Below are 19,049 nucleotides of genomic sequence, written 5' to 3' on the forward strand. Positions count from 1 at the left end.
TCGAGGAGAAAATTTTTATTTTCCTACTAAGGCGTCGCCTAGTAGAGGAGCAGTGCGGAGTAAAGACATCTTTAAATTTTCTTACTAAAGCATCACATAGTAGAAGAGCAGAATGGAGGAGAAAAATTAAACTTTACCCACTTGGGCTGAGCTTAGTGGAGGAGTCAGGGGTGAGGAGGTGAAATCTTTATTTTCCTGCTAAGGCTTCGCCTAGCAGAGGAGACTGGGATGAGGATNATGGTGGATACCTTGTCAGTGTATAATGGAATTCTAGGACGGCCAGCCCTGAAGGATTTTAGAGCTATAGCTTCCACTTATCATCAGAAGCTTAAATTTCCTGTGGGAAAAAGAGTTAGATTCTTGTGCGGGGACAAAAAAGTCGCGCGTCGGTGTTATGAAGGGGTAGTGAGGGAGGAGGGAAAAAGAGCCCGTGTGGAGGTTAACATGATTAGGAAAGGAAGAAGTGGGTGACTTGGTCTTGTTGAAGGTACAAGAAGAGCAGAGGGGAAAGATGGACCCAGAGTGGGAAAGTCTTTTCAGAGTGATTGAAAAATTTAATTCTAGAGCTTATTAATTGGAAAATGCTCAAGGCAAGGCTTTAAAGAGGCTCTGGAATGTTTACCTCCTTAGGAAATATCATTCTGGATTTTATCATTGATGTATTTTATCTTTGAATTTTCCCATGTAAACAGTTGGAATTCAATAAAATCAATTTCTTCTTTTCAGTTAATGAATTATGTTGTATTATGAAAGTGAGAAAAATGTATTTCGCTACGAAGACATCGCCTAGTAGAGGAGCAGAGTGGATGAGAAAAATATTATTTTTCTAGTAAGACATCGCCTAGTAGAGGAGCAGAGTGAAGGAGAAAAATCAAATTTTCCTACTAAGACATCGCCTAGTAGAGTAGCAGAGTAAAGGAGAAAAATAAAATTTTCATACTAAGACATCGCCTAGTAGAGAAGCAGAGTGGATGAGAAAAATCTTATTTTTCTACTAAGGCATCGCGTAGTAGAGGAGCAGAGTAAATGAGAAAAATCAAATTTTCCTACTAATGCATCGCCTAGTAGAGGAGCAGAGTGGAGGAGAAAAATTTTATTTTCCTACTAAGAAATCGCCTAGTAGAGAAGCAGAGTAAAGGAGAAAAATTAAATTTTCTTTCTAAGACATCGCCTAGTAGAGGAGCAGAGTGGAGGAGAAAAATCTTATTTTCCTACTAAGGCATCGCCTAGTAGGGGAGCAGGGTCGATGAGAAAAATTTTATTTTCCTACTAAAGCATCGTCTAGTAGAGGAGCGTGCTAAAGGAGAAAAATCAAATTTTCCTACTAAAGCATCACCTAGTAGAGGAGCAGAGTGGAGGAGAAAAATCTTATTTTCCTACTAAGGCAACGCCTAGTAGGGGAGCAGGGTCGATGAGAAAAATTTTATTTTCCTACTAAGGCGTCACCTAGTAGAGGAGCAGTGTGGAGTAAAGACATCTTTCAATTTTCCTACTAAAGCATCACATAGTAGAAGAGCAGAGTGGAGGAGAAAAATTAAACTTTACGCACTTGTGCTGAGCCTAGTAGAAGAGAAGAGTTGGAGAGGGGAAAAATTAAACTTTACCCACTTGGGCTGAGCTTAGTAGAGGAGTCAGGGGTGAGGAGGTGAAACCTTTATTTTCCTGCTAAGGCATCGCCTAGTAGAGGAGACTGGGATGAGGAGATGAAATTTTTATTTTCCTGCTGAGACATCGCCTAGCAGAGGAATCAGAAGGGGAGGAGTTGGAAATTAAATTTTATTTTCCTGCTGAGCCATCGCCTAGCAAAGGAGTCAGAGGGTGAGGAGGTGGAAGTTTTATTTTCCTGCTCAGACATCGCCTAGCAGAGGATTCAGAGGGTGAGTAGGTTGAAGTTTGATTTTTCCTACTAAGACCCGGCTTAGCAGAGGAGTTACGAGATGATGAGGCGAGAGTTTTATTTATATACTGAGACCCGGTTTAGCAGTGGAGTTACGAGATGATGAGGTGTGAGTTTTATTTTCCTGCTAAGACATCGCCTAGCAGAGGAGTTAGGGGGTGAGGAGGTTGAAGCTTTATAAACGTCTTGTTCAAGAGCACGTTGGATCAAATGAAGGTGGAAGGAATTGAGTTTGAGCTGGTCGCCAACCTGCTGTATTTGTTTGCAGGACACTTCATCCCGCCCTTGGGTCGGATTGTTCTTCCCCTATCCTTGGGGAATGATCCTCGGCGGGTAGCAAAAATGATAGCCTTCTCCATGGTGGATACCTTGTCCGTGTATAATTGAATTCTAGGACGGCCAGCCCTGAAGGATTTTAGAGCTGTAGCATCCACTTATCATCAGAAGCTTATGTTTCCTGTGGGAAAAGGAGTTAGATTCTTGTGCGGGGACAAAAAAGTCGCGCGTCGATGTTATGAAGGGGTAGTGAGGGAGGAGGGAAAAAGAGCGCGTGTGGAAGTTAACATGATTAGGAAAGGAAGAAGTGGGTGACTTGGTCTTGTTGAAGGTACAAGAAGAGCAGAGGGGAAAGATGGACCCAGAGTGGGAGGGTCTTTTCAGAGTGATTGAAAAATTTAATTCTAGAGTTATTAATTGGAGAATGCTCAAGGCAAGGCTTTAAAGAGGTCCTGGAATGTTTACCACCTTAGGAAATATCACTCTGGATTTTATCATTGATGTATTTCATCTTTGAATTTTCCAATGTAAACTGTTTGAATTCAATAAAATCAATTTCTTATTTTCAGTTAGTGAATTATGTTGTATTATGAAAGTGAGAAAACTGTATTTTCCTACGAAGTCATCGCCTAGTAGAGGAGCAGAGTGGAGGAGAAAAATTTTATTTTTCTACTAAGACATCGTCTAGTAGAGAAGCAGAGTGAAGGAGAAAAATCAAATTTTCCTACTAAGACATGGCCTAGTAGAGGAGCAGAGTAAAGGAGAAAAATCAAATTGTCCTACTAAGACATCGCCTAGTAGAGAAGCAGAGTGGATGAGAAAAATCTTATTTTCCTACTAAGGCATCGCGTAGAAGAGGAGCAGAGTAAAGGAGAAAAATCAAATTTTCCTACTAAGATATCGCCTAGTAGAGGAGCAGAGTGGAGGAGAAAAAACTTATTTTCCTACTAAGGCATCGCGTAGAAGTGGAGCAGAGTAAAGGAGAAAAATCAAATTTTCCTACTAAGATATCGACTAGTAGAGGAGCAGAGTGGAGGAGAAAAATCTTATTTTCCTACTAAGACATCGCCTAGTAGGGGAGCAGAGTCAATGAGAAAAATTTTATTTTCCTACTAAGACATCGCCTATTAGAGGAGCCTGCAGGCTAAAGGAGAAAAATCAAATTTTCCTACTAAAGCATCACCTAGTAGAGGAGCAGAGTGGAGGAGAAAAATTTTATTTTCCTACTAAGACGTCACCTAGTAAAGGAGCAGAGTAAATGAGAAAAATCAAAATTTCATACGAAGGCATCGCATAGTAGAGGAGCAAAGTGGTGTAGAAAAATCAAATTTTCCTACAAAGGCAACGTCTAGTAGAGGAGTATAGTCGAGGATAAAAATTTTATTTTCCTACTAAGGCATCGCCTAGTAGAGGAGCAAAGTGGAGGAGGGAAATCTTATTTTCCTACTAAGGTATCGCCTAGTAGATGAGCAGAGTCGAGGAGAAAAATGTTATTTTCCTACTAAGGCGTCGCCTAGTAGAGGAGCAGTGTGGAGTGAAGACATCTTTAAATTTTCCTACTAAAGCATCACATAGTAGAAGAGCAGAGTGGAGGAGAAAAATTAAACTTTACCCACTTGGGCTGAGCCTAGTAGAGGAGAAGAGTTGGAGAGGAGAAAAATTAAACTTTACCCACTTGGGCTGAGCTTAGTGGAGGAGTCAGGGGTGAGGAGGTGAAATCTTTATTTTCCTACTAAGGCATCGCCTAGCAGAGGAGACTGGGATGAGGAGATGAAATTTTTATTTTCCTGCTGAGGCATCGCCTAGCAGAGGAATCAGAAGGTGAGGAGGTGGAAATTAAATTTTATTTTCCTGCTGAGCCATCGCCTAGCAGAAGAGTCAGAGGGGGAGGAGGTGGAAGTTTTATATTCCTGCACAGACATCGCCTAGCAGAGGATTCAGAGGGTGAGTAGGTTGAAGTTTGATTTTTCCTACTAAGGCCCGGCTTAGCAGAAGAGTTACGAGATGATGAGGCGAGAGTTTTATTTTCATACTGAGACCCGGTTTAGCAGTGGAGTTACGAGATGATGAGGTGAGAGTTTTATTTTCCTGCTAAGGCATCGCCTAGCAGAGGAGTTAGGGGGTGAGGAGGTTGAAGCTTTATTTTTCCTGCTAAGGACTATTTTAGTAGAGGAGTCAAGGGCGCGGGGAAGTGGAAATTATTTTCCTTCAAAAGCTTAGTAGAGGACCTTGAAGATGGGGGCGACGAGGGCATACCGTGTTAGAAAAATTTATTTGGTTTTGTCGATAACGAACGATGTTTTCCGCTGCAAAAATTAAGGGGATCGACCTGCCCGGTCAGGTCGTGGGGGCTTGGGGGCGACACAATCATTCGCAAGGGAATATCTCAATTGTATCCTCTTCGAAATAAAATTCCCAACGTGCTGGGCGAGGATGTGCAGGCGGATAGGCGAGGCTGGTGGAGAGGGGCTATGCTTGGCGAAGCTGGTGTAGGGGCAAGGCGAGAGAGCTTTGGGCGAGAAGAGCTTTGGGCGTGCTTGGCGTGAAGGGGCGAAGGGCGAGACGAGGCAGCTATTGTGGGCGAGAGGGAAGGGCGAGCGAGTGGGCGTGCTGGGCGAGGAGGGGCGAGGGGTGAGGCGGTTGATGTGCTTGGGCGAGAAGGGGTGAGGGGCGAGGCGGTTGGCGAGGGGCGAGGTTGTGGCAAGACTGTTGAGCAGGCATGCTTGGCGAGAAGGGGCGAGGGACGAGGCGATTGATGTGCTTGGACGAGAAGGGGCGAGGCGGTTGGCGTATGGGCGAGGGGCGAGGTTGTGGCGAGACTGTTGGATGGGCGGCTGGGAGAGGGTGATGGCTGCGCGTGCTAAGGCGATGGCGTGGGCCAGAGGGAAGGGCTAGGCTGGGCTGGCGAGCGCGCGGGCGAGAGTTTGCGATGGGAGATTGGCGAAGGTGATGGCGAGGCTGGGTGAGGGCTTGAGCGGGGTAAGGTGAGGAAGAGAGATTGGCAGGGTTGATGGCGTAGGGCGAGAGCGAGGTGAGGGTGTGGGCACTGGGCGAGGGTGTGCAGAGGGGCTGTGGTCGAGGCTGGAATGCGGGGCGAGAGTCCGAAGGCGCAGGAGAGTAGGCGAGGAGAGGCGAGGGTTTGGGCGTGGGGACAGGGGCGAGGTGCGCTGACAAACGCACAGTGGCGAGCCGAGGAGGCGAGGGCACTCGGCGGGACGAACATGCAAGGCGAGGCTTGGCTCGGCGAGGTGGTGTATGGGCGAGGACTTGCGAAAGGCGAGGGCGAAAGGCGAGGTGCTAGGCTCGACGAGGTGGTGTATGGGCGAGGGCCTGCGCGAGGGCGAGGGCTTGCTGGCGAGGGGCGAGGCGCTGGGCGAGGGTGTGAGGGGATGAGCACGCGAATATGTGGGAGAGTGCGGTTGCGAGGCGATGGAGAACTGGTGATTGAATTGCAGAGGAATTTTTGTATGGGAGAAGTGAGAATGAAGTGAGAAGGGGACCTATGTTTATAGGGGAAGCCTAGAGCAAATCTTTTCTTTCAGAGCAGGATAACGATTTGATTTGTTTCCAAATTTTTGGAGACTAGCGAGCAGCAGAAAGAAAATGCCTAACACATGTTGTAAGCCAAGGACAACATCATTAATCGAACTTCGAACCTTCGATTCAGTTCGATTCAGGAGGGGGAGATTGATGATACCCCATAGGCCCAAACCAGATTTTTGGAAGGGGTACTCTCCTATAAATACCAGATTTGAGTGTTCAGTTGATCCATTCACTATATTATTTTTCAGCAGCACCCTTAGCTGCTCTCCACTTATATCCTCAGTCTCTGACTTGAGCGTCGGAGTGGCTATGCCGGGACACCATATCGGCCCCCTTCTAACGGTCTTATTCGTGATTTCAGGCTCAGGGCAATTTCAAAACATGCGTCTGGACTAGTGAAACTTGTAGGAATCGGACCCTAAATTTTTCATGAGTATCATTATTAATTGTGTGAGAGGTTTCTTTACGAAAAAAATTCATCGCGAGTGAATTTTGTGAAACAAATATCTTATTTGAATTATCAATGAAAAAATATTATTTTTATTATAAATACAAGTATAGTTGATCTGTCTCACTAGATACATATTCTCTTTATTATTGGAATTCGAGAATCCGTTTCAAATCTAAAACTTTCGACGTTATAATTTTGATATTTAAATTTCAATTTTTTTTAAGAACCCGATCTTTAATTCGATGTGTGATACTTAAAACAAGTAAGCCATTAATTTATGCATGTCTAGTTAAGCAACTTTGAATTGATGAAAGTAATTAGAGGGGAAAAAAGATACTCGCTATCCAAAAAATTGGGCATTTATTAGGAAATATATAAAAATCAAAAGCCAGAAATAAAGAAATCATCAACCAATCATAGCCATTGATCTCTCGATTCCTCTCCCCTCCCTCCATTTCTTTTTCAACGCTAAATTGCCAGCAAGAACATGATGCAGTAAACTGTAGATGGCAAGATCAACGAGAAACACTTCGAAATAAACAATTCACTTCATGATTCTCACGTCTGGAAGTCTTCCCTTTTCTGGAATTCAACACCACCGACTGCACCCCATTTTCAAGAAACATTCCCCCGTTCGTGACAGTAACATCACCTCATTTTAGCGTTTCTTTAATCCGCGAATCACGAGGAATCTCCCTTTTTCTTGAATAAAAAAGAGCATTGAGAGAAAAATATTGAAAACAATATTCTTTTTATTGAGTTGTGCGATGACGACAGAGGTGCTCCACTCCCAATCTTCATCATCTTCTTCAGTATCCACGCCTACTCACAATGCCGCATTGTTTAATCAGAAACAGACGCATGCTGGTGGTGGGAGGATTTCTGGGCTGACAGTGGATACCAGAGAGGGTGGAAGGGGAGATATAATTAGGACTAGTGGGAAGACTGAGAAGGAAAGGAGTGATCAATTATCCCTTCTGGCGATATTGGTTACTCTATTTAGAAAAACTTTTTGGATGGCTTGCAAGACCGATAGGGATGATTTTTCAATTGCCGATGCTGGCGGCGGTGGTAATTGCGGTAGCGGGGTTATGGAGATTGGTTGGCCTACCGACGTACAGCATGTTAATCATGTCACGTTTGATAGGTTTGATGGGTTCTTGGGCTTGCCTGTTGAGTTTGAACCTGAGGTTTCCAGGAGGGCTCCTAGTGCAAGGTTTATCCATCTCTTTTGCCATTCCTGCTATACGTGTTTCTTTTACGTGCATGTTTAATTTTGGTGAAGTTCTTGATTGGTATTTGTGTCTCAGTGGGTTTTGAATCTTGAATTCTATTATATTTTGTTTAATTATCTTTTTCCTTTCACATTTTTACTTAGCATTGTGTTACTGTTTTGTTGCTGGATTTGGAAGCATTGGTGCATAATGGCTTATAAAACTTATTAGCGAGGATTCTGGTTGTGCCTTTTCTTGAAAAAAATTGCTTCATTCATTTCTAGTAGTGTGATTTTCTGAAGTTGAGTCAATTTCCTGAAAATAACAAACTCTGATACTGTTGTTGTCTTCTTGTTTTTGTGAATTGTGAATCTGATGTGGTTTTTTAGAATGATCGGCAATTCTAATACTAATAAATAGCACTGGTTTCTTGACAAATATGTTCCATGAAATACAGATGGAAAGTAGTTTTCAATTGCAGCTTAATGATCGGCTGTTTCAGCTGAATTACACATGACAAATGGTTTTTTAATGATTGGACAGTGTAGCTCGTTTATTGTATTCTGTTGCACCTTTCTACTGCCATTGACACCTATATGGAAATCTGAATCTTTCATCACGTTTTCTTCGTAACTTTGGTTTGGATATTCATGACAGTGCCACCGTTTTTGGAGTTTCTACCGAATCAATGCAACTGTCTTACGACCAAAGAGGCAATAGTGTTCCAACTATTCTCCTCCTTATGCAAAGCCATTTGTATTCACAAGGTGGCCTGCAGGTACATCATAGTGCTCCTCTGAATTTTGCATAGTTACCTTTACTCTCTTACCAATTGGCTGTACGTGCAGGCTGAAGGGATTTTCCGAATAACAGCTGGAAACAGCCAAGAGGAGTATGTTAGGGACCAATTAAACCAAGGAGTGATTCCAGAGGGCATAGACGTACACTGCTTGGCCGGCCTAGTCAAGGTGGCTTTAGACAGATTTACTAGTTTCTTTGATTCCTGCCTGGAGGCTATTGTTCTCAAATTTTCTTAGCATCACTATAAATAGAACTTCATACAATCCGACAAATTTTATGGTTCTTATGCACATTTTTCCTGTGGTCCATGTAGGCTTGGTTTAGAGAACTTCCCAAAGGGGTATTGGATTCTCTTTCATCTGAGCAGGTGATGCAATGCCAGTCAGAAGAGGACTGTAGCAGGCTTGTAAGGCTTCTTCCCCCAACAGAGGCGGCTCTGTTGGATTGGGCGATCAATCTAATGGCTGATGTTGTGCACGAGGAACATCTAAACAAAATGAATGCTCGAAATATTGCGATGGTGTTTGCTCCTAACATGACTCAGGTGAGACCATATTTGATGTCCGTCATATACAAATCACCGTTTGTATTGTCTACCATGTGAAGAAATTGGATTCTTATTGTGTAGTTGATCCCTGGCCTAGTATTCTTGTACTAGACGTGAGGATTGATCTTTTTGAGTTTAGAATTGTGAAGATCGATCCTTTTGAGTTAAATCAAATACAAGAGTTAGAAGGGGGTTGGCAGAGCGGCTGCTCCCTCCCACTTAAATATTTCGAAGCTTACTCTCTTTTATACACCATAAATTTTTCCAAGTTTTAGTTTTGCATATACAATAAATTGTTGGTAAACCCGAACGGAAATCATGCGCATGGACCAAAAACAGTTGAACAAATTAACAAACTTCCTCGTGTACCTAATATATCCGTGGAGGCGTTTTCTCGCAGATGGCCGATCCATTAAGTGCATTGATGTATGCTATACAAGTGATGAACTTCCTTAAAACACTTGTAGAGAAAACTCTACGAGAAAGAAACGATTCCTTCACAGAACCAGTTCCTATGGTTGGCACTGAGCCTTCGGATGATGATGGAAAGGACGACTCTTCTCTACGGCTTCAGCAAACACCTACCGACCTAGATGAAGAGACAATATGCAGTTCAGAAGCTAACCACACAAAGAACATGACCGATGAAGATTATCTCAGTTATTCTACTTCAACGGAAGAATCCGATGAGAGCAAGTCGTGGGAAACCCCACAACTGACATATACATTCGCCAGTGCAAGAAAAGCTAGACTGATGAAGGGTCTCCAAAGCCCGTTTCAAGAAGAGAAATCAACGTGTGATCCCCATCTGATGGAATCTGAAGTAGATACCAAGAGTAAAGGAGTTGGCATATCGAGGCGTATAAACTCAATAAGCGAAAGGTGTGAAGCTCGGCGGTGAACATTGGTTCAAGGTTCCATTACTGGCTGATTTTATGATGTTAGTTGTAAACTCTCATCACACTCTGAAGTTTTGACTTTTTTTTACTTGTTACTGATTCTGGGTAATTTCTCAGGCGCTAGGAAATCTGTTAAACTGAATACTGATTTGATTCTTTCTTGTTATCAACCAAGTACAACATTTGCATACATACGAGAAGATTATAATGATAAGTTGTCACGGGTACGTAGATTAAATTCTGGTGGATCACATTCAAATTTGAAAACCCCTACATTATTATTTTGAGGTGAGATTTTATCAAAAAATTATCTTTACGAGTAAAACCAGAAGTCGTGTCACAACATATATACTTTTTTTACGTAAAATGATTCAATAATTTTTAACAAGAAGAAATACCACAAATCATGACTTCACAAAGACCTCTAATCGCGATTTATTTTCCTGATCAATCACATCAAGAAACACAGGATCGACGATCACGTGACTGTCCACGTGCACGTTGAACTTGTGGTTCCACCACATCACCTTCGCGGCTCCTTTGATGTCCACCGTCGAGTCCAGAACCATCTCCCGTTGGCCCACATCGAGTAGGAATTTTTTTCCGTGTTGAGCCAGCTGGAGGCCGCTTAGCCGAACCGGGAGGCGGAGCAGCTGGCAGGAACGAGGCGGCTGCGAGCCAGCCTGGACGGGAGCCGAACCCAGGAGGGAGCCGTCGTAGAATATGGACATGGTGGTGTCGGGGTACTTGATGGAGACGACATTGGGGTTGGTGACGTGAACGGTGAGGATCGTCTCGGCGTCGATGACGGGGAAATTTAGCTTGAAGGAGGTGAGATCGATGGAGACGAGGTGGAAAGTTGGGTTGCGAGGCTTTGCGGTCATCACCAGCGCCGTGGCAGCGGCGGCGGCCGCCCCCACCAGGGCGGAGGCCCAGCAGAATTTCCGATCTCTGCCCATGAAATTGGTGAGCAGTTGAGGGTGGATTGGATTCTGTATAAAACCGGGATGGGTTCTTTGTTAAATGACGGATAAGACCCTAGTGGCCTGTCTCGAAAAGTTTGGAGAGTTGCCCGAAATAAGTACATTCGTCGTGGGAATTCTTGGATTTCGTTTGGTCGGAGCTAAGTTTGGTTGGTCCACATACCTAACCTCTCATTTAAAACGTTTTTTTTTTTCTGTTAGTAGTTTTATTTATTATTTGCTTAAATTTAAAGTATAATTGAATTGTTCAATCTTAAAATTGAAATTTAAACATATATAAAAATATATATATAATTATATATACTCTATACTTTATTTATTATAATATAAAACGTTCCAAGTCAACCGATGTTACTCTTTCCGACCTCACTTAATATTATTCTTCATATTGGACCGACACACATCAACAATATTCTTTATAAATAAAAATACAAAGTCAACTTTCCAAACAGCGTAAAGTTGTTGAACTTATTTACGGGGAACAGTAAGTGAAGCTAAAGTCATAATTAGTCAATTGGAAGTTTGATTAATTATGAATAAATCCCAATAATTATGGTTCAAAACTAAAAAATACATTACATTAAATTTTTTGTAAACATTACAAAAAAATGCATTAAATTTTATCAATTTACTGTTTAGGTACCACACCACACAGACCAACGATGATATTATTTTTTTAATTACAATGAACCCATTATATTTAGAGTTATGTTGGATACTTGTATGTGTTGGAGAAAACCCATAAATCGCAAAATCTATCATGATAAATCATTGAGAATTTGATTGAAAATTTAAGCGGAAGCGTACCTGATGCCATAATCTTGAATTCTTTAGAACGTGTCTTGATCTTCCAGATCTACGCGCTCTTTCCTTGAGAGAATCCTTTAGTTTTCTCTTCAAAACTATTTTCTTAATTGGAGAGAGAATAGTGAAAGTGATATCGCGAGATCTGGGGACCATGATCCATATTTATAGATAATGTTCATCAATATTTTTTGATATTTCTGTTTTAGCCCATCATAAAAACAGAAATTACACTTATGTCTCCACACATTAAAGGCCCACAACCCATTAGATACATTAAAGCCCAATAACGCGAAACTTTATTTGATAACTTTATTTTGGGCTTAACTTAACAGACAACACACACATAATTATTCACATATAAGCCCATAAAAATAAAATTGATCCAACAGTATGTACAATGAGAGTAATTTACACGGTTGCATATTACTTTCGAGATCACGTTATACATTTAGAATTTCTCATTCAATTATTGTAATCGATTTAGAAGAACATACGGTATTATGTGCGTAATTAGGTGACATATATATAAATTGATATTGGTTATGGAGGAATGTATAATATCGAAGATTTAATTAGTAATGTATGGTAAAATACTAAAATATATTAAGGTATATAATAAGTACTGGTTATATTCTTGGTTTTTTCCTTTCATGTTTTTCAATTACTTGGACGCACGTTGTTTTGAAAAATCGTGCAAGCCACAAGCACATTCATAATATACAATATCGGCAAACTGTGATATACCATTAGTATAAATAGCCAAAAAATGGATCTTCAAATTCACTAGTCTTACTCAAAACTAGTTCAAAGACATATATATACCAACATTTTCATATAAAAAAAAAAATGTCGAGGGGTGTCGGAAAATTCACATTAGCCGCTGCCTTTGTGATTGTTTTTGCGGTCTTGAGTGGGCGGAGCAATGGTGATGGTCTTCAGGTAGGGTTCTACCGCGGGAAATGCCGGCTCATTGATGTGGAGACCGCCGTAGGAGCTGTCATTGCTGCTTGGCACCGCAGAGATCCCACCATTACTGGATCCCACCATTACTGCTGCCCTCCTCCGCATGCAGTTTCATGACTGCTTCGTCAATGTAAGATAAAGATAGTAATACTGATAATATATAAGCAGACTGCATTCCATTGAAACATAAATGCAACTTAATAGCATACGATAATGAAAAATTGTTATTAATTTTTAAATAAATAATTAAACAATGATCTCGAGCTATGTGCTTAAGTCAGTTGCATGCATGTCTAGCTCTCTCTTTCCTTAATTATCTAACGGGTAACTCCTATAAGTACTGTTGACATCAAATATGCATTCGATATTGAAAATATTTAACATGTTTAAATGGAAGGGATGTGATGCATCACTTCTGCTGGATGGAAGCAACAGTGAGAAAACAGCGATCCCAAATCTAAGCGTCCGAGGATACGAAATTATCAACTCGGCCAAACGCGTGCTGGAGGCAATCTGCCCTAAAGTCGTTTCATGCGCTGATATCATTGTTATGGCTACAAGAGATGCTGTTTCCATGGTAAGTGCGAACAAATCTTTCTTTCTGGCTAAGCTTTTGAGTTTCCGCAGCCCCCGAAACACCCGAGATCGATCCATATCTTCTCAATGCCGCCTCCTCATTGCTCTATAATCATGTTTAACTTGATAGAATGATATCTTTGTTATATTTTTTAAATCAATTCTCTATAATGTTTTTTTTTCTTTAATTTAAATAAGTGTATCCAGATCAAATTATATTGGATTGCTATTACTATCATGCATTATACTGTGTCCGTGTGCATGCACATGCAGAGCGGAGGAGGGCGATACATTGTGCAGACGGGGAGGAGAGATGGGACAGTATCTCTTGCTAGCAATGTGAATCTCCCGGCCCCTTCAATATCGGTCTCTGATTCAATCAAAGCCTTCGCAGCCAAAGGACTTAGTGCCACTGACATGGTTTTTCTTCTTGGTATGTCCATTATGATCAAGAACTTAAATTTCTTGCCCAATTGCGAGATATCTAATCTGTATGCATCCAGATATATTAACTTCTTATACAAAATATGCGATCATCTTATAATTTAATGGAAAGTTAGACTATATATTAACTAAAAATCAATGCAGGTGGTCACACCGTTGGGGTTGCTCACTGCTCGCTGTTCTTGGACCGTATCTACAATTTCAATAACACCGGAAACCCCGATCCAACCGTGGACACAGCGCTACTCGCTACATTGAGAGCGCGATGCCCACGAAACGCTACCGTTGATAACACGGTAAACCTTGATCAGAACCCATCGAGTTCAGTACTCACTGTTGACAACTCCAACTTCAAACAAATTCTCTTGAGGAGGGGGGTTCTCCAAATCGATCAAGAATTGGCTCTGGACCCGCTGTCGAGTTCCACTGTTTACACCATTGCTAAAGGGAGTGGTTTCTCCGCCAGTTTTGGCCAAGCCATGATCAAGTTAGGCGCGGTTCAAGTGCTCACTGGTAAACAAGGAGAGATTAGGCGCGTATGCAACGCCACGCTGAGTTCCTGATTCAAAGAAGATCGAGATCATGACAAAACTAAGGCTAAAGTTATTGTGTGAGATTTTGAGATTAAGAGTTTGCTTTGAATTTTACTTTATTTTGTTTTTCTTGTTTGTTGGTTTCACAGTCTTTGAGCATTATTACTACTGATAAAATTATATAATATTTTTTTATTAAGTATTTAATTTTATGTTTAATTTAATAATAACTAATAAAATGAGTGAGGGGGTCATAATGCAATTTGAGATGAATAATATTAAAAATAAGTTATGACAATTTTGAGAAAAAATGTTGGTGTGAAAATAATTTGAGAAACAAAAGATGACGTCATCTAGGTGACATATTCTATATATTTAAGTTATGACAATTTTGAGAAAAAATGTTGGTGTGAAAATAATTTGAGAAACAAAAGATGACGTCATCTAGGTGACATATTCTATATATTNAATCTTAGTATTTGTGAGCAAATATTGAGTTTACACTACGTAAAATTGTAAAAATGATTGATTAAAAGACTTTCTCGCGCACGCCTGCGCAGAGGGTGCAAATCAGACCCACTGGAAAAGATTTGATTTGTGTGCAAGTGCACGAGCACAACCTGATTGTGTCGAATGTCGGACTGATCAATGCGAATTTTTCAGCAAGGTTCACCTGGCTTTTGCTATTTTCTTGAATTTTTATTTTCAAAAATTCACTCCACATCTTTCTAAATGTGACTTTCCCCTGCCTCACTGTTGATGCTCTATATGGCTGACTGTTTGTGCTCCAGCTGAGCAACCTTTGACCTTTCCGATGGTTAGTATGTGACTATTCGTATGAAACCCAAATGCCTATATATAAAGGCAGCCTAGGGCGGAGCTACATGAAGATATACCCAAGCTTTAGCCCGGGTGGTCCAATTTTTTTTAAAAAAATTTATATATAAATTTTGTATAATTTTGGAATAATATGATATTAGCTCGGGTAGATCAATTTGAAAAATTAAAAGATTCTAGTGTTTAAAATTCTAGTCCGGGCAGAGCCATATTTCTAGCTATGTCACTGAAGGCAGCCTCGAGTCCTTCAAGCATATATCACACTCATATCACTTTCAAATCTCTGCCTCTTGCTGCTCTACTCCAACTCGTGATAAAGTTCAGGTACTTGTTCAGTTCTTCGTCATAGTACCTCTGTGCTAGGTTACTACTGATTGTTCTATTGTATCATGTGAAACATTCGTCCAAATTGATCCTCGAAACACGTATCATATGGGACAAATCTGTTTTAAGGACACTATACTTCATATAGACCTTAGTTTTCTTTCCTTTACTGTTTTAGTTTTGTCTGTTGTATTTTCTAACGATATTGTTCATTGGTTTCTGTTCGAATTTCTGTATTTTTTAAAAATTTATAGTATTTTATTACTCTTTCGAGAACTATGAATATTATTTAACAAATTATGTGCATATGGAGTCGTATGAGCTCCGAAACAAATATACATGGAGTAGGTCTTAAAAAATAATATTTTTTTAATAGTATATATATGTAAGGTCTAGGAATTTAATTCACATAACCAAATTGCATGCAATCTAGGGTTTTATTTAAATTAGATGTTTAATTATTTTTATGCATTTTATGCATAATTCTTGCATGATAGGATTTATTTCACAATATTTTAAAAGTTCATGCATTAGGGTTTCTAGAGCGCGCGCTCGAACGAGGAACCGAGACCGGAGAATTATCAGGAAAATTATTTTTATTACATGATTAATTTTTATTCATTAATATAAGATGTTTTAAATATATTTTTCAAGAAATGGACTTTGTTGGGTATTTTTACCCTTGAGAGCATATTTTGAGCGGTACACGAATTTTATCGAAGCGGAGGACTTTTTGAAGGTTCGGGCAATAATTTTAAAAGCGTGCCTAAACGAAATATTTTTCGGGAGTGTGTTTGGGCTTGATAGACTTATTTTTAATCTTATTGTACTCAAAACTCTTTTAATCTCTTTTAAATTAAAGTTAGGGCCCATTAGCTTAATTTTTACCTATTTAATTAACACCTAATCATCCACTAAACCTAAAATAATCCACAATCAGCAAACACCCCCTCCACTCAACACATTCCTCTCGGTTTCAACAGCCCCAGCCAGGTTTCAGCCAAGTACTTTTCTTGCAAGAAAATCCCTCCGACGCTTGTTTCCCTGACGTTCTTGCGTAAAATACATCAAGGCGCGCTTGTATTCTCATTTTTCTCATCACTTATGCCCTAAGTATGTTGTAATATATGTATATGTATGTTCGCTCTTCGATCTCTCATGTGTTTTCGTTTTTGTGATGTTTTGACATGAAACTTGCATCATCTTGTTTTGAACTCAGGTTTTTTATGAATTGTGCAAGGAGTCTGCCGTTTTGTTGATGCTAAGGGGCTGTCCAGAGCAGTAGGGAGGTGTCATGAGGTTGGTGTAAGGTTTGGTTGTGTTAGAGTGAGGGCCGAGAGGTGTGGTGATTGAGGGGTTCGCGTTTTTGGGTAGATCGTTGGGTAGGCGAGGACCGGGGGTGTGAGGATCCAGAATTTTGAAGCAAATCATGTAAGATATAAAACTCGAAATTACGCTTAAAACTTTAATCTTAACTACATAACTCAAATATAAACTTAAATTTTCAGCTAACATGACTCGAGGAAGTAGCTCTAAAGCTCGGAGATTTGCTCAACGGGAAGTTATGCTATAAGAAACCGCATCAATCGAAGAGTAGTCATCGAAGAAGTAAACCCACAGCTCAAGGACTTAATCTTTTAGCTCAATGAAGCTCAACCATGCTTGTCCTAAAAAGACCAAAAAGGGAGCTAAAGGAGAAACTAAGGGAATGAACAAATTTATTGAGCGAAAATTGTCCATGAGCTAAAGGTGTGGACAAACTTATTATGCAAGAGATGACTATTGAGTTAACCAAGGAAGGAGCTAAAGGTTTGGACAGACTTATTATGCAAGAGATGACCATTGAGTTAACCAAGAAAAAGAGCTAAAAGAGGAGCTAAGGGATTGGAAAAATTGATTATGCAAGAAATGACCTTTTAGAAAATCTAGATGATCCTTGGTGCTTGAGATAGCCTTGACCACATTGATGGCAATTCTTGGCCATCAAGGGATCGCCATGGGGAGTCGTAGAGGTCCAAAAATCAGCTATAAATATGGCATCACAAAAAGCTTCGGCCGCCGCTAGCAAGGAAAGAAAGAGGAACCAGCTTCGTGCAGTTCTTCTACTCAAGCAAATACGTCAAGGTGCTGCTGGATTGATGACATAAATTGCTCAAGCAATTCACTGAAGTGCTGTCCAAACTTTGGGAGGAACTTCGTTCAAGAATCACGCAAATTTCGGACCACGTCTTCAAATTTTAGTAATTGGGTTTTTGTTACGTATGTTTCTTGTATTTTAAACTTTGCATAAAAATAACATGACATGCTCGTATGTGTGTCTTTCTTTTTGAAAATCAGTGTTTACATGATTTAAAATTCCGATCGATGAATGTTATGTTCTTTCTGAATTCAACATCCTTTGATTCCGCTGAATTCCTTTCTAAATTCTGATAAGTTCTGTTCAATGAATCTGAATTCTGTGATGAACTGTTACAAATCGATTTGAAATAGAATTATTGTAATTCTGTCTGCACCCCATCGGTTGGTACAAAACCGTGTTCTGACCTCCATCAGTGGGTATAAAACTGTGTTCTGGCCTCACCCCTTAGAGGACTAACATATTGGGGACAATTTGACCATAGAAATGAGATGCGTAACAGTGTTGTGTTTGTTCTGAATTACTTCTGAATTGTTTCTGATTTGCTCTGAATTGTTTCTGATTTGCTCTGAATTGTCTGATAACCGTTGTCTCGTAATTCAAATTTGATTCGGTTCCGTTATGATAAGTAATAAGTTTTGAAAGTGTGTTAAAAAAGAAATGCTTTAAAAATTAAGTTCTATATGTAAATTTAGAAATCGATCGACCCCACTTGCTGAGTGTTTCCCAAAACACTCACCTCTTACAAATTTCAGAAAAGAATGAAGAACAACTGAATGAGGAGGAAGAAGAATCTTTCTGAGGATGGTGATCGAGAGACAAGTTCAAGAATCGAGATTTTTACTCTTTTCTTTTGTTTCGATTCCGCAAACTCTGATGTAAATTTTATTCTGTTGTCATTGTAAAGACAATATTTTATGAAAAAGACTGGTTTATTTGGATTTTCGATACGAGGCTTATTGTTTTCAAGTAATTGTTAAACAATACCGGATGTCACCGATGCTTCGGTCTCGGGGCGTGACAGGGGGTACAAGGGAGACTCCAGACCTTGGACCAGACTCTGGTGGGTCTGAACCATGGTCTGGAAAGGCTCGACCACCGCTGGACCTGTCCTAGAAGCCGCAAGGGAGAGTGTCGGGTGAGTTTGGTTCGATTTGGATGTTTTCGGAAAATAGCGATCGTGGTCGAGCTGCGGCTTGCATCGGAGTGCAGCCGCGGGTTCATTGGGTCCAGAGGGGTCCTAGGGTGGTCTAAGAAAGGCTGAGTCATGGCTGGTCTCATCGGTTGTAGGCGAGAGTCGCAAATATGGAAAGCGGCACAGTAGGGTTCGTAGGAAATGGAAGGTGATGCATCGTCCAACAGCTTGTGAGGGCTGTTTGTAGGGTTTAGGGGTCTCGTTTTGAGATCTTTAGGGCCTTTTAGAGGTCTATAAGGTGTGGTAAAAATTTGGAAGAAAGTTTGTTAAGTTTCGGTTCGTTTCGGGTTAAAACCGGGACTCCGGTCCAAGTTTTAAAACGAAACGATTAAGTTTTGGAACATGCTCGAGTTTACGTCTGAGAAATAATTTTAATATGTTTTCGGATGTTTTAAGGAGTTTGGTAAGCTTCGGGTCGAATTTTAGAGGTCTAGGGGTAAAACCGTCATTTTAGGTTTCCAGGGGCAAAATGACCACATTGCCCCTGGGGTGAGATTTTGGTCCTGACAGCGCCCTGAGCACAAATTTATCATGTTTTTAAATGTTTATGTATCATGATCATGATTTTTATGAAATTACGATATATATGTTGCATGCTTGATTTCAAGAAAAATTTACGCAT

The 19,049-nt window shown here is 40.5% G+C and overlaps 2 protein-coding genes and 1 pseudogene across 2 annotated transcripts; 2 read left to right on the forward strand and 1 right to left on the reverse strand.

Moving 5' to 3' along the window:
- The first annotated feature begins 6,603 nt into the window (after nucleotides 1–6,603).
- On the forward strand, nucleotides 6,604–9,790 carry LOC140956533 (rho GTPase-activating protein 1-like). Its single transcript, XM_073413303.1, has 5 exons — nucleotides 6,604–7,383; nucleotides 8,039–8,159; nucleotides 8,230–8,349; nucleotides 8,496–8,726; nucleotides 9,130–9,790. Exons 1-5 carry the CDS (start codon nucleotides 6,935–6,937, stop codon nucleotides 9,628–9,630), a joined length of 1,422 nt encoding a protein of 473 aa, XP_073269404.1. The 5' UTR covers nucleotides 6,604–6,934; the 3' UTR covers nucleotides 9,631–9,790.
- Nucleotides 9,791–9,963: 173 nt separating this feature from the next.
- Nucleotides 9,964–10,672, reverse strand: LOC140956534 (uncharacterized). Its single transcript, XM_073413304.1, has one exon. The coding sequence runs from the start codon at nucleotides 10,585–10,587 to the stop codon at nucleotides 10,033–10,035; it is 555 nt and encodes a 184-aa protein (XP_073269405.1). The 5' UTR covers nucleotides 10,588–10,672; the 3' UTR covers nucleotides 9,964–10,032.
- A 1,504-nt stretch (nucleotides 10,673–12,176) lies between these two features.
- LOC140956767 (peroxidase 60-like) lies at nucleotides 12,177–14,010 on the forward strand (annotated as a pseudogene).
- The last annotated feature ends 5,039 nt before the right edge of the window (nucleotides 14,011–19,049 follow it).

This window comes from Primulina huaijiensis, chromosome 14, assembly GCF_012295235.1.
Source record: "Primulina huaijiensis isolate GDHJ02 chromosome 14, ASM1229523v2, whole genome shotgun sequence".
Lineage (NCBI taxonomy): Eukaryota > Viridiplantae > Streptophyta > Magnoliopsida > Lamiales > Gesneriaceae > Primulina > Primulina huaijiensis.

What these genes read in the sequence shown, in the direction of transcription:
- LOC140956533 (XM_073413303.1), top strand. Translation starts at nt 6,935, where the DNA reads ATGACGACAGAGGTGCTCCACTCCCAATCTTCATCATCTTCTTCAGTA. An exon ending in AGGAGGGCTCCTAGTGCAAG is followed by an intron (nt 7,384 to 8,038) that starts GTTTATCCATCT and finishes TATTCATGACAG; the next exon opens with TGCCACCGTTTTTGGAGTTT. An exon ending in ATTCACAAGGTGGCCTGCAG is followed by an intron (nt 8,160 to 8,229) that starts GTACATCATAGT and finishes CTGTACGTGCAG; the next exon opens with GCTGAAGGGATTTTCCGAAT.
- LOC140956534 (XM_073413304.1), bottom strand. Translation starts at nt 10,587, where the DNA reads ATGGGCAGAGATCGGAAATTCTGCTGGGCCTCCGCCCTGGTGGGGGCG.